The sequence below is a fragment of the Populus nigra genome, chromosome 13, assembly GCF_951802175.1.
Source record: "Populus nigra chromosome 13, ddPopNigr1.1, whole genome shotgun sequence".
NCBI classification, from domain to species: domain Eukaryota; kingdom Viridiplantae; phylum Streptophyta; class Magnoliopsida; order Malpighiales; family Salicaceae; genus Populus; species Populus nigra.
Window position 1 is genome coordinate 8,267,418 of NC_084864.1, and position 14,377 is coordinate 8,281,794.

At 32.9% G+C, this 14,377-nt stretch overlaps 2 protein-coding genes across 2 annotated transcripts; both read right to left on the reverse strand.

The window, feature by feature from the left end:
- Positions 1-4,329: 4,329 nt before the first annotated feature.
- Positions 4,330-6,724, reverse strand: LOC133670732 (pentatricopeptide repeat-containing protein At5g40400). Its single transcript, XM_062091315.1, has one exon. The coding sequence runs from the start codon at positions 6,482-6,484 to the stop codon at positions 4,601-4,603; it is 1,884 nt and encodes a 627-aa protein (XP_061947299.1). The 5' UTR covers positions 6,485-6,724; the 3' UTR covers positions 4,330-4,600.
- A 5,539-nt stretch (positions 6,725-12,263) lies between these two features.
- On the reverse strand, positions 12,264-13,731 carry LOC133670348 (universal stress protein A-like protein). The gene is made up of 4 exons (XM_062090827.1): positions 13,423-13,731; positions 12,962-13,083; positions 12,715-12,833; positions 12,264-12,543 (listed from the first exon to the last, which is right to left on the reverse strand). The coding sequence occupies exons 1-4, from the start codon at positions 13,601-13,603 to the stop codon at positions 12,435-12,437; spliced, it is 531 nt and encodes a 176-aa protein (XP_061946811.1). The 5' UTR covers positions 13,604-13,731; the 3' UTR covers positions 12,264-12,434.
- Between the last annotated feature and the right edge of the window lie 646 nt (positions 13,732-14,377).

The following is a 14,377-nucleotide window of genomic DNA, read 5'->3' on the forward strand; positions in this document are numbered from 1 at the left end:
AGCAATAATAACAAGAAGACTAACAACTTGACAAAAGCAGGTTGAGGAAGGTTTCAGATATGTAGAAGAAACAAAATGAAATTTTGGATGGAATTATAAACCTAATCATACCCTATTTTACCTAGGACTAAAGAGACAATATAGATTCAAGATCAAACTAAATGATTATTGGACAGGTTTGAATAAAAAATTAAGTTTAGAGAATTAATTAGATTTTTAATAGGTCAATTTGATTTAATTAAGGGGCAAATTAAAAGATTAATTATGTTTAAAAATTAATTTGGGTAAAATTAAAAGATTTAATTAGGTGCAAAGACATAATTGTACTTTTAATGGTTTATATTAATTTTATTAGGAACTAGATTGGTGAAAACTTAAGTTTGAGAGCCCAATTTAGGCTTAATCGTGAAAATTAGAATTTTAGATGACCAAATTTAATTTTTACGAAGTCAATTGATTGAAATCATAGATAAAATTGCAAGAAAAATCAAAGTTCAAGGTCAATTAAGGGTTAGATTAAAGAGATTCATAACCAAAGATCTTTTTGAAAAAAACGCTAAACTTCGAGGATTCAATTCGTGTGAAAACATGGGTGAAATTGAAGTAATTTGAAAGTTTAATAGTCAATTGAGGGTCAATTGGCATAAATCCAAAATCAATGATCAAAATGAAAAAGACGTTGAAATCTAGGGTTAGTATTGGAGTTTGGCAAGGGTAAAATCACATAAAATTAAAAGTTCGAAGTCAATTAAGGATGCAATTAAAAAAATCAAAATTCAAAGGACTAGATTGAACTTTATTCAAATTCCTAATTAAAAGCCTAAGAAAATCAAAACGGCACCGTTTCACTTAAATGAAACAATGCATTTTGACCACAACGATTTGTTTTGGTACAAAACGACGTTATTTTGACTAGCACATAAACAAAAAAAATTGAGAGACGCTAGACAACCCGAAAGGTTGCTTAGATGACAACTTTTCTAAAGCAAAATAGGAATGCTTCATCTTCCCACAAAATAGGACAAACCATACACCACTATAATGATCTGACATTGTACTACACTCCAACGTAATTCTTATTAGCTGCTTGCCCCTACAACAGTTGTGGCACCACCCCAAAGAGACTAATATGATCAACCTTTAACAGTTGATAAATATTTTTCAATTTCATGTAGTTGATTCAATTTAATAACCTTGTGTTTAGATTATACTTCAATTACAACCCATACTTTATCATGTATTTAACAATCATTTTTGCAGCATATAAAATCTCTAGCTTCTTTAGCACTGTATTCTCAGGCACTAAATTTGCATTCATAATTTTAAAGGTATAAAGATCTTCATCTCGACTTTCCTTATCTCTTTTACTTTCATAGTCACTAGCCTTTTATTGACCACATTAAGCCTTTGATATAAAGATGATGTCATAACTCCTACATTATAGATCCAAAGCCATACTACCTATATGTTATTATAGGAATGCTAAGTATCAATTATATATAGGGTGACTTGAAACTACCATGTATCAATAAACAAGTCTACATTAATGTTACTAATCACTTGCCTTAGTGAACCATTATAAGCCCTTACCATCATACTACTTGGATATATATATATATATATATATATATATATATATGATGCATTAATCAGTAAATAGAGTAAATAGTCTAAAATGTGCCTTGAAAGCACATTAAAAGTTTAGCTATTATTTATCAATACTTTGGCTATGATATAATCTTAGCATTTACCCATGACATATAACGGCTTATGAAGTTTAATATCTTTTAGACCTAGTTCATATTTTGAATTATACAGGTAGTTGGTGGCCTAGATTATTCACACTAGATTTTTTATGGAATTAGATATGATGTACTTTATTTAAAACCTTTAAAAGTACCTATTGATGTGGTTCTGAAATTAAGATAAAAGAGTGTAAGGATATCTGAGATGGATTTTATTTAGTTGGTTAACTATGTTATAGTTATTATATTTCATCAATTTAAGAAACTCTGTAGCTTCCTTATTGCTAATTAGCTTATTAATTTCATCGTCCTTGACAAGCTCTTCTACTACCTTTTCTTTTACCTCTCGTTTCCATTCTAACTTTTCTATAGTAAGATACCTTCCTCCTTTTGTCAAAACCCTAACCATAATATGCATGATAGGGTGTGATTTCTTACTTTGAAAGGTGTATTCATAATTATAAGATAAAAAATTATAGTTATTAGGGTTTTATAGGTTGACATGCATAGAATCATTCTTAAAGGTCTATTCTCTATTGTTATCATGGCCAAACTCATTTATGTGCTCAAAGCTCATAATAGTAGTCGATAAATATTTTTCAATTTCATGTAAAAAAAAAAAAGAGATGCCAAACAACTCGAAAGGCTATTTAGATGACAACTTTTCTAAAGCATTTAACGATACTTGAATATTTTTTATGTTAAAAGAAATATGATATAGTTTTAATTTTTTTTAATTAAAAACACATTAACAATACCATAATATTTGTATCGCTCATCCAATTTGTTTTTGGATGTGTCAAATCGACTAAGTCACATCAAGTCAATTCATGTATAGTTTTAATTTTTTTTCTATTAAAAACACATTAATAATATTTGAATTTTTTTATATTAAAAAAATTCAACTGGTACTATTCATACAATTATCTTGTAGACGAAATTTTTTTGAAAGTATTATGCCCCCCCTTACAATGTTTTTAAAATTATCATTTATGTGCTCAAAGCTCATAATAGTAGTCTATAAATATTTTTCAATTTCATGTAAAAAAAAAAAAAGAGATGCCAAACAACTCGAAAGGCTATTTAGATGACAACTTTTCTAAAGCATTTAACGATACTTGAATATTTTTTATGTTAAAAGAAACATGATATAGTTTTAATTTTTTTTAATTAAAAACACATTTACAATACCATAATATTTGTATCGCTCATCCAATTTGTTTTTGGATGTGTCAAATCGACTAAGTCACATCAAGTCAATTCATGTATAGTTTTAATTTTTTTCTATTAAAAACACATTAATAATGTTTGAATTTTTTTATATTAAAAAAAAATCAACTGGTACTATTCATACAATTATCTTGTAGACGAAATTTTTTTGAAAGTACTACCCCCCCTCCCCCAACACACACACACACACACACACACACACACACACACACACACACACACACACACACGAAGTACTAGAAACTCTCCTAGTCAAAAACACACACACATGAAGTAATAGAAACTCTCCTAGTCAAAAAAGGGAAAAGGAAGTAGTTCAGAATTTAATATCAAGCTTCTGTGGGCGGGAATGCAATTATAATTTAGTTAGAAGGCAGTATATGACTGAACATGGGACTGCCAATTGATCACCTTGGGGTAGTGTACTGCTAACAACAGTGATTACAGAACACCAAAGTTCCAATACTTCTTTCTTAGCCATCGTTGAGGAAACTACAATTAGATAGAATAAAATTTAACAATAATAAAACCAGCTTGTCTTTTAGGTTTTATTGATTTCTTAATTCTTTAATCAATAAGAGATGACCGAAATTTATTACACCAAGCAACACATCATCTACTCTCTTACAAAAATTTATAGTAATCTACCATATTAGAGAAGCCAAATGCAAATCAAAGAGGGTGTTTTGATGTGAAAAATGATCTACAAACTACAAATTTCTGTTGTTGGGCGATATGAAGATTGCAGAGTTACTTTGGGCTTCTTTTACAGTGTGAATATATCTAGAATGGCATCTTTGCTAACTAGAATTGTTCAAGAATATAGGCCCCCAAGTTTAGCTAAGAAAGCTCAATAACTTGACCCAAGATCCGACCCAGGTGAAAATAATTACCTAGCCGAGGTAACTTTAACAAATAATTCCATTTTGTTGGAGATTCCCTTCACGTACTATGACAAATAATTCCAAGCACACACTATGTGCTTGGAATATGCTTTGGTTGGGTTCCACCTCCACCTGACGCCACCATCCAACCCACCAAGCAACAAATCAAATACTCTCTCAGGCCCTGATACGATGACTGCTTTGTGGGAGAGCCTTAATAATTGCCGGCCTGACTTGACTTGATGAGTGAATCAGCTAATTTGAAGTATGGACCGAATAATTCAGTGAAAAAAAAACCTGCTACCCTTGCTAATGATGGTGTTGCAAGCTTTGCTTGCTGTTCACTAGCTTCAATTTCAATGTAATTCAGCATATGAATTAGCTTGATTTCTGTGACTCCATTATTTGTTTTTCTTTCTACTTGTTAGTTTCCATCATGCATGCATCAAAATGCAGACAGAACAAGATGGTTGTGAAAAGAAAAGGTTTCATGAGATAGTATAGTATTTTATGACACTAATTCTTTTTAGGAATTCAACACTTTTTTATTGTAGGGTTTAAGTATTCTATAGAAGATAGTGCCTTACAATCCACTTTTTCCATCGTCTATCCAAAACTCCACAGCCACCACTGTGATATGATTGAATGCCAAACGAAACTGCAATGCCAGTCTTAAATTCCCAGTGATCATCTAGCCAGCGAACACTTGCAACCTTCCCCTCAAAATATTGATCATTTATGTCATTCAAGGATAAGTTTTTCTTTGACCAGCCCCATATTTTTCCTTAAGCCATCAATCATGTATTTGCAAGTTAGGCTATTTGGTGCAAATCCAACTTTCAGCATCCGTTCTTGCAGCTCCATGAACTTGGCCACATCACCATCTTCACAAACAATTCTGACAAGTGTACTATAACTCTCACTATCAAAAATTTGAAATTCCTTGGCAAACAATACCAATAACGATTCTGCTTTGCCAGCATCCTTTTCTCTGCAGTACCCATGTATCATGGCTCTGCATATTTCTGGATCAGGTTGCAAACCAGAATGAAGCATTTCTTCCATCAACTTTTCAGCCTCTATACTTCTGCCCATTCTACACAAGCAGCGGATGAGGGCTTTATAGGTAAGAAGATTTGGGTTTATGTTCCCAACAACCATCTCAGCTTTTAGAGATAATGCATCTGCTACACAATCACCTTTGCAGAGAGACTCGATGAGTTTATTATAGATTTCCACATGAGGTATATAACCACGCTGAGACATTCTTTCCAGAAGAGTCTTTGCTGCAAACGGTCTATCCTCTTCACATAAAGAAGCAACTAGATAATCATAAATATCTGGTGAGATTGAAACACCAAATTTCTCAAGCTCCACAACCAAATTCAAAGCGGAAATTAACCAACCCTCTTTCCTGTATCCTTGAATAAGAACCCGACAAGTAAAACTATCGGGGAAAATCCCATTTCCTATCATCTCATACAACAATGACTTAGACTCTAGCATCTTTCCTTCCTTGCAATAACCACAAATAAGAGTATTATATGAAACAACATCTGGATTCAACCCTCTGTGAACCATTCTATGAAGGAGTTGGTGAGCCTCTCTCACCCTTCCTTCTTTACAAAGGCCATTCATTAATGCAGTATATGAAACCAAATCTGGCAAGACACACCTTCTATACATTATCCTGTACAAATAAAACGCATCACTCAATCTTCCTCTTCCACAGTAGCCATTAATCAGCGTATTATATGTCACTATATCTGGCTCAAAGCCCTCTTCCTCCATCTTCTCCAAGAAATCATTCATCTTATCGATATCTCCATCCTTGCAAAATAGATGGGTCAGAATATTAAATGTATATGAATTCGGGATAACACCAACTCTTCCCATCTCTCCATAAACATGCCAGCAAAGATGGATATGATTCGACTTTAACAACCCATTCAGAAGATAATTGCAAGCAATCACACTAGGAACATAACCAACCTCTAAAATCTGCATAAAAGTCCTAAAACCTTCTTTAATCATACCCGTTTTCACATAAGCCTTGAGTAACAAATCAAATATAATAGGGTCCCAATTACAGTCTTGACAACACAAAAACAAACATTGAAACACATCTTCATCAGTATCTTTAACCAACAGAATCAATTCAGTTAAGAATTTCATAGCTTGTTCAAATTCTTTAGACCAAGCTAACACATGAAGAATAAGACAATAGTTAAGAGTAGAGGGTTTGAGACCCAGATCATTTTTGACCCAGTTAAAGAAAGTGAGAGCTGAAACGGAATCGGACTGGCATCTCAATAAAACCCTAGAGATTTCATTGGCACCCAGATGATGAATAAGCCCCTTTATGTCATCATTTTGAAGAAGGGTTAAATGGGTGTTGTCTCGTTTGAGAGAGGAGTAAATGAGATTGACAAAGTTGTTGGGGTTTTGATTTTCAGGGAGGAAACTGTAAAGTGGGTTTGAGAGAGAGATGGTGTTGGAGTTTTGTATTGTTTGAAGAGAAGAAGAAGAAGAAGAAGGTACTAAATTCTTAGTAAGTGTGTGGTTTTGTGCATTAGATGCAAAGGTTTTTGAGATTTTAAGGATTCTGATTGACACTCTATTCATTACTTGCTAACTAACAGATCAAAACAAAAGAAAAGGGGTGAAAAATAGAGGGAGATAGAGAGATACCAGCCAGGTTTTGGTTGAGTTGGAGACTATAATCTATCAGATAGGGAGGACATGGAATTCCCTGTTCTTCGTTAATTTGGTGCTACTTCTTTTTGTTGATTGACTTGTATTATTTTGTCATTGCAAAGGACTTCCGTCTCTCTCGCATTTCTTTGAGGGTGTTTGAATGGGAGGAGCTTGTGTTTTTTTTGAATAAAAAGTTAGCTTTTAAAGGTGCTGTGTTTAAAAGATATTCTATCTTTGATAAAAAATCATCACATCTTTAAACCAAACATACCTTTAAGCTAGTGATTCAACTCGGTCTCCGTTATCATGTTAATCTGGTATTAACCTCATCCATCAAAATAATATAGTTTTAATTTTTTAAAATAAATTTAAATTTAGTTTTAACTGAGTTATATGTTAATTTATTAGATTTACTAGTTGATTTCAAGCAGAATTTATTTTTATACCCTTTCTATTTATACCACTCATAAGTTGACCTATGAGCCAATTTAATAATCATGAAAACAATTAAATATATAAAATATTTATATTTTATAATTTTTTTTATTTGAGGATCGGGTTCTTTCACTTTTTAATCACAATGTTATCCAGTTTTATATACCAACTCAATGCAGATCTTGGGAGACTATTCTAAAAGAAATAGATTAGCATTTTATCATTATAAATAACTTCAGTCATCTTATTGCAATATGATCAGATATGGATGTTTGGGCATTCTAGTCTTATATACTTAACAAATTCTAGCATTCTAAACTCTTTTGGTACTATAATGTTTGGTGGCAAACATATTTTTGCTGCTTGTACAGGGTCAAATAGATTATTTGCTTCAACTGCTCTTAATCTTTCTTTTAAAGCAACTCATTTATCATAGTCCATGGGATAAACAAATCTATCATTAAAGGGTCCTTCAACTGTCAAATCCTAGTAACCGAAGTTTGAGTCAGCAGAACAGGGGTAATAGAGATAAAATGCTACTAAGTTGTTGAATTTACTCCCATGTTCTAAGGAGTATAGGAGACATGAGTTACTGGTCATTCGAGCAACTTCATTCTTCACATATTCTAACTCACTCTGATAATATGATTTTAAGTGAGCCCTTTCTTTGTTCTTTATCATTTCTCTTAGACGGGTGTAATAGACTTTAGGTGGGGGATTTATGTTTCAACCATAATACATATGACAATTTATAAGCAAATACATGATTAAATGCATGATCATAATGTATATATCAACGTATATTGGATATGGATTTAGCATTTCCATGAAAGATTGATGGGCATTAATTTGCTTGTGTTATTTCTTGTCAGGAGTAATTGTACTCAAGTTGTTGCTTTAAATCATACTTATCAATAGACATACTTTACACAAAAGATAGGTCAAAACCCTTTTCTTTAATAAGACTAAAAAGTCCATTACATCGGTTTTTGAAACAAATTCTAACTCACTCTAATAATGTGATTTCAAGTGAACCCTTTCTTTGTTCTTTATCCTTTCTCTCAATTGGGTGTAATAGACTTTAGGTTGGGGATCTATATTTCAACTATAATGCATATGACAATTTATAAGCAAATACATAATTAAATGCATGATCATGATGCATATGTCAACGTATATTGGATATGGATTTAGCATTTCCAGGAAAGATTGATGGGCATTAATTTTCTTGTGTTATTTCTTGTCATGAGTAATTATACTCAAGTTGTTGCTTTGAATCATGCTTATCAATAAACATACTTTACACAAAAGATAGGTCAAAGCCCTTTTCATTAATAAGACTAACAAGTCCATTATATTGGTTTTTGGAAAACAAGAAAAAAAAAAGGTACATTAGTCTTTTTCTTTAACCACTTCTCTAGCTAAAGGTAGAAAGGCAAATCTATGATTCTTAATCATTGCCAGAAAAGCATCGGTCTCATCTAAACTCTAATGGTGGCGAAGAATGTCCTCTCCAACCTTTTAGGCATTGGTTCTAAGAATCTTGGCATATCTGGCAGCTTCGTCCATTTGCTTATCTGTTTTGGTCATCCTCTCTATGAGCAGTATATTGCTTCGGTTCAAAGCAGTGTTGTTGATGTTAATCTAGTTTTTATGTTTTTCTAATGCTATTAATTTCTCTTTCAAGTGCTTCACCTTTTCTTGTTTTTTGTCAAGCTTCATTCTCAACATCTTGATTCATTTCTTCTAATCATTAGATCTACTTTAACAGCCTCAATTGCCTTCCCTTTTCCTCTAACCCTTGCTACTTCTTGTGCTTGAACTAGTCTGCTTTCCATCATCATATATTTTTTGTTAAGCTCCTCATATCTTTTAGCCCTATCCACCAATTCTGCTTAAACTTGTGCAAATTTATCCTGATAATATTCAATTCTTCCTTGTTAGTCAATGAAATCATACTTCAATGCTTCAAGTTCAGAGTTGTTTTGCATCCAGTTCAAACCTAGTTCTCCTCTCTCAGTCTCAGGTTCTTCCCTTGTGGCCTTCTCTTTGCCCAATTACAACTTTAACATTATTATTCTTGCATCCTTGGATTAAACTTGCTTGTCTACTCTTTGTCTCCTTCCAGCACCATTGCTTCTAAATCTGCATTGCATCTCTTGCTCTTACTTAACTCTATTTAAAGCTTGTCTACATGCTCTCTCAGCTCCTCCTCATCATTAACCATTTTTCTTTTAATGGGCTCTTCCATAACTTACAAAGGTCCAATTTTAGAATGCGACATCCTAGGAACAATAGCGAAAGTCAAATCCCTCCATCTTGTATACTCCTCACTTGTGTTAGGGTCCCTCAAACTTCGAAAGTCAAATCCCTCCATCTTGTATACTCCTCACTTGTGTTAGGGTCCCTCAAACTTCCAAACTCTTTTTTGTTCAGAACGAAGTGATTCCAATCTAGCTTGATAATCTTCAGGACCTCACGTGCAGATAGATCTTTGAATAATCCAGAAAATTAGGCAAGTCCAACAATTATTGGGATATACTGAATGCCCTTTAGTTGTCTTACCATAATAGACAAAACATAACTTACATAACTTGTAATTCTAACTAAAGGTACCCAACGTCTTTTCCCGCAACTCATCAGGACATCTACCATTATAACCTACAGGGCTTTCTATTTGAAATTTGTACTAGGCAGCTTTTGCAGCTTTTCTATCCAATCTTGATCGCCCAAGTTTTCTCATTCTTCTTCTTTCACTAACTTCAAATGTATTTGGTTAAACCATTGAAGATCAGTTTCTTCATTTCAATATGACTCACCATCTATATGTATATAATAACTACGTGCAACATCTTATTACCCATTTTCTAGTTTTTCTACAATGGTTGAAGGTTAGGATGGTTTCAACCAATTTAGTAACAAGGTTAATCTGAGTGTTTTCATAATCCACAAACACAGCGGCAACTCTTAAATTTATTACACCCATTATGCTTGGAAACAACACGAGGCCAAATATGTCTAAAGTAACTAGTCTGTCTCTTTCTATCATGGATCCATGTTGTGACTTTTTCCTCTTTAACTCAACTTCTAATAGTTTCCGCTTCAACACATTAGCATTCTTCTCTAAAAATTTAGTCAGATTAGGAATTTTTAGCGGATTTGACATTTCAGAAATTACTTTATCATCTCTCAAAGGGAAATAAACCCTATACATATGGTTGGAAAACTCCATCAACATTCCAAATTCTCTCATAGTTGGACACAGATCTACATTCTTGAAAGAGAAACACTTGTAATCAGGGTCCTAGAAGTGAACAAGAGCTATAATTGTCGGGTTCAGTACTTTTACCCTCATGATTTCTATCAATCGCTCATCCTTCCTAAAAAATGCAACCTCATCAATATTCTGAACATGAACCATCAATTTCTTCACCTCATTTATAGTGCAATTCAGGGTCTTGATCTGTGGCAGTTTTCTTGCATCACATCTAGGACAGTCTTATTCTAACAGTTGTACAAATTCAAAATTTTATCTATATTACACAGTAGTAAATTTAGCAGTGGTGGCCATCTTATTATTCACAAGTCCTGTAATTTAAGATGCTTCATATTTAGGCTCAAACTTGATGCAAAACAATTATTATAGAGCATACACCTTAAAGGTAGATTTTAGTTCTTTTATATGAAACAAATGGTAGGTTTACTACTTGGTTTTAGTTCCAAGCCCATACATGTCTGAGCTTTTTTTAAGACCAAACGCGTTTGGTTTTTTTTGTTAAATATCCCTTAATTTTGTTTTCCTTTTTTTTGAATAAAATCATCTTTAAATCAATTCTTGGCCTTTTTTTCTTGTTCTTTTTCAATTTTGGAATACAATTCTCTTTATGTCATTGTTTTTAAGAATATTGAGTTTTTATGATAATATTAGCAATTGCTTTATGAATAATTATGTATTAATCTAATATGCAAGATTTTTTTAAAAGTTACTTATTAATATTGAGTAAGAATAAACTATTGATTTTTAATTTTAATTTTAATTTTAATTTTCTCATATTTATTATGCATAAAAATAATTGATTCATGATTTTTTTTTTAGTTTTTGAATTAAGATTTATTTTCATGATCATAATAAATTTTACTTGAAAAACAATACTTATCTTAATGAAGGCATGTTTTTGTCAAAAATAAAAAAGAAATACAAGAATAAGGAAATTAATTTTTTAATTAAAAATATAGATTTTATCCTTTTTAGATCAAGTCATTAGAATTTTTGCAAATATATTTTTTATTGTTATTTTTATTCAATAAAAGGATGGTACTAATAAAAAAGAAATTTCATTTTCAAAACAAATAATATTACAAGCACAAGACAGAGATAGTTTTGATGAAAAAAAATATTTTTCCTTAATCATTCGTTGTTTTATTTTTATTTTCATATAATTCAATACGCTAGGACAATATTGTAATATGTTGCTTGATTAATAGAGGAAACTTGCTTTATTAGATGGACACCCTATGAGAAAAAAAAAAAAAAAGAATTTCCCAAAGACTGTCATCTATAGATAGATTTTTTTTTTTTTTTTTTTTTTTCAGCGACCTGCAGTTCCAGTCCTTCATGCAATAAGTTTTCAAGCCTCTCTTCCTCACCAGTAGGGCAATCTTCTCTCATGGCCTTCACCTCCCGCCCGGCCCGGAAATAGAACCCAGCCCTCTTCTGATCCATTCATTTCTGAGAGCAGGGGATCCAAAGCCCCTTCTATTGCATAACCTAAAAAAGCTATAAACAAAGTACCTAGGTGGTTGCGGAAACGAGACGCTTTAGTTACCGGCGAACGCTTCCAAAGGCGACCCCTTCGAGTTTCCGGCTGCTTCCTAGATTGAAGTAGCCTTTCGTCGCCCGAAGGAATATCCAAGGACTTCCATTGGAACTGTTTATATTCTTCAAGAAAATTAGACAGATATTATTCTCCATTGCATTTCATTAGATTACCAGTGCCCAGCAAGGGGGACTTTTTATCACTCGTCTTTCTACAAGTGAGCCTCTTCCATACCGTACCACATCGCTATTGATTTAGTTTATGAATGAGTTGATAAACCGAGTTCATCTAACAAAGACACTTTGCTTATTTAGAAGATATTTGAGCAGCAACGCTAATGCACATGCCAGGCATCTTGCTACATTAGGAATCGCCTGCCTCTAGACGCTTTCAAACAAAGCTTACCCATCCAAATCAGCCGAGGAAACCAAAAATGGAAGGCTAGGCTCAAGACATTGAAATGAAACTGCGAAAGGTACGACAGTTTCAACAAGGGCATTGACTTCCATTTATCATCAGCATCGGCAAGACATATACTCAAACAGGACAACATTCACATGTGCATGTTCATAGCGTTCATGATCTTTTAATACATGGAAAAAAGACGATTCACAATCGAGACAAATTCAGTCATCAACAGGATCCTGAGGAGTTTCATCAGCTCTACGCTTAATTGAGATCACTGGACATTCAGCATGCTTCTGGCAAAATTCACTCACTGTTCCCACAAAAACCCTGCAGGATAGATCAACACGAGAGATTTCAAGATAACTGGGATCCCATTCAAAAGTACAGACATGAAAGCACATGCCAGTGCATTTAAGGAAACATTTGATATGTGGAATTTCTAGTAAAGTCATCATTGAAAAGTGTCAAGCATTCCATGAATGCAAGGACTGAGCAAACCTCTGAAAAGGGCCAAGACCGCGACTTCCAACAACCAGGAGATCTGGCTGGACTCGTTTTACTTCATGGCAAATTACTTCCTTGGGATCTCCTTTCTTGATCCATGCTTCACAGGCAACCTAGAAGCATTCAATGGAAAGAAGGTGAAGCTAAAACTAAAGGATTAAATACAACCAGTCCAGTTCATTGATGTGAAAAGTGGAAATGAAGATAGAAGGGAGGTCATGCGTAGGAAATTGACTATTACCCCAATCTCATGGCATCTATTGACAAAGTACTCCAGCAGATGAAGTCCCCTGGTCCTATCCCTATGCTTCATGTTTTTAAAATCCTCAGGTGAGGCATACAAGCTATCCATGTCATCAAAACCTATTGAAAAGAAAGTGTTAGAAGAAGAAGAAGAAACAGTTGCAAATTTAGGAATATGCATAAATGGAGGTTTCACAAGCTGTCCATAGCAGTTGTGTCGCTTCATTTTTTCACATTTCTAAAGAAAGCAAACATCATCTTCGAAACGAAAAACGCTGAAATATGAACACAGTTGAATTTAAAGAACAAAATTAAATGATTACAAGGAAAAAAAATGATCCGTCAGATTATTTGGATTTTTGTTTTTCTTTATCCAATTCCAAAGCACATCTCACTTCAAAAACCCTAAAGAAATTCGATAGAGTTTATTTAATAAAAAGAGAGGGAGATGTAGAGAACCATCCTCGTCAGGGACTTGAACATGGAGGAAAAGAAGCTTAAAACCAGAGGTATTGGATCGAACGATCTTTTGAAGAGTCCAATCAAAAGCTCCTCTGCTACTAATCGATGCGTGTGGATACCCTTTTATTGTTGACTCGTTCACTCCCATCATTATCCGAGTTGCCTCAGCACCTTCCATCTTCTCTAGGTAACTCACTCACTCTCCTCTTCTCTCTCTCTCTCTCTCTCTCTCTCTCTCTCTCTCACTTCATATAAGCACAGGGGAGGCGTTGTTTCGCAATTATTGGGGCCCTAGAGGAGTCGAGCAATCTAATGGGCGTAGTGTACATATAGAGGAGTGGGATAGTTTTCAAGGGAGGAGCTGTTACTAACGTGCGCTTCGGGCAGTTACAGCACTCACTTGTTATCTTTTGGAAGAAGTGTAATTGCGGTTGTTTTTAAAATGTTTTTTGTGTTGACATACATCAAAATAATTTTTTTTAATTTTTTAAAAGTTATTTTTAAGATCAGCGCATCATCTAAAATATATAAAATAATTAATTTTTAACAAAAAAACAATTTAAATTTTTGTGGAACGAGGTTTGCTAACTTCTTTTTTTCAAAATTTTTTTAAAAAAATTAAATTAAAATTTATTTATTTATTTATTTTAAATTAATTATTTTAATTTTTTTAGATTATTTTGATATGCTGATATTAAAAATAATTTTTTAAAAATAAAAATATATATTATTTTAATATATTTTAAAATAAAAAATATTTTAAAAAATAACTAGTAAGTATTTTATAGAGCATGTAACTACTCATATTTATTTTAAACTAGATAGATATAATAAAAAGACAGAAGGTAAAGATATTTTTTTTTATATTTATTGGATTTTAAATTTTATTTTTTCAATCATCAACTATATTAGTTTACCATAAATGTTTTTCAAATTGGCACCGCCATCTAGT

What these genes read in the sequence shown, in the direction of transcription:
- LOC133670732 (XM_062091315.1), bottom strand. Translation starts at nt 6,484, where the DNA reads ATGAATAGAGTGTCAATCAGAATCCTTAAAATCTCAAAAACCTTTGCA.
- LOC133670348 (XM_062090827.1), bottom strand. Translation starts at nt 13,603, where the DNA reads ATGGAAGGTGCTGAGGCAACTCGGATAATGATGGGAGTGAACGAGTCA. An exon ending in TCAAGTCCCTGACGAGGATG is followed by an intron (nt 13,084 to 13,422) that starts GTTCTCTACATC and finishes TCTTTTCAATAG; the next exon opens with GTTTTGATGACATGGATAGC. An exon ending in ATAGATGCCATGAGATTGGG is followed by an intron (nt 12,834 to 12,961) that starts GTAATAGTCAAT and finishes GAATGCTTCTAG; the next exon opens with GTTGCCTGTGAAGCATGGAT.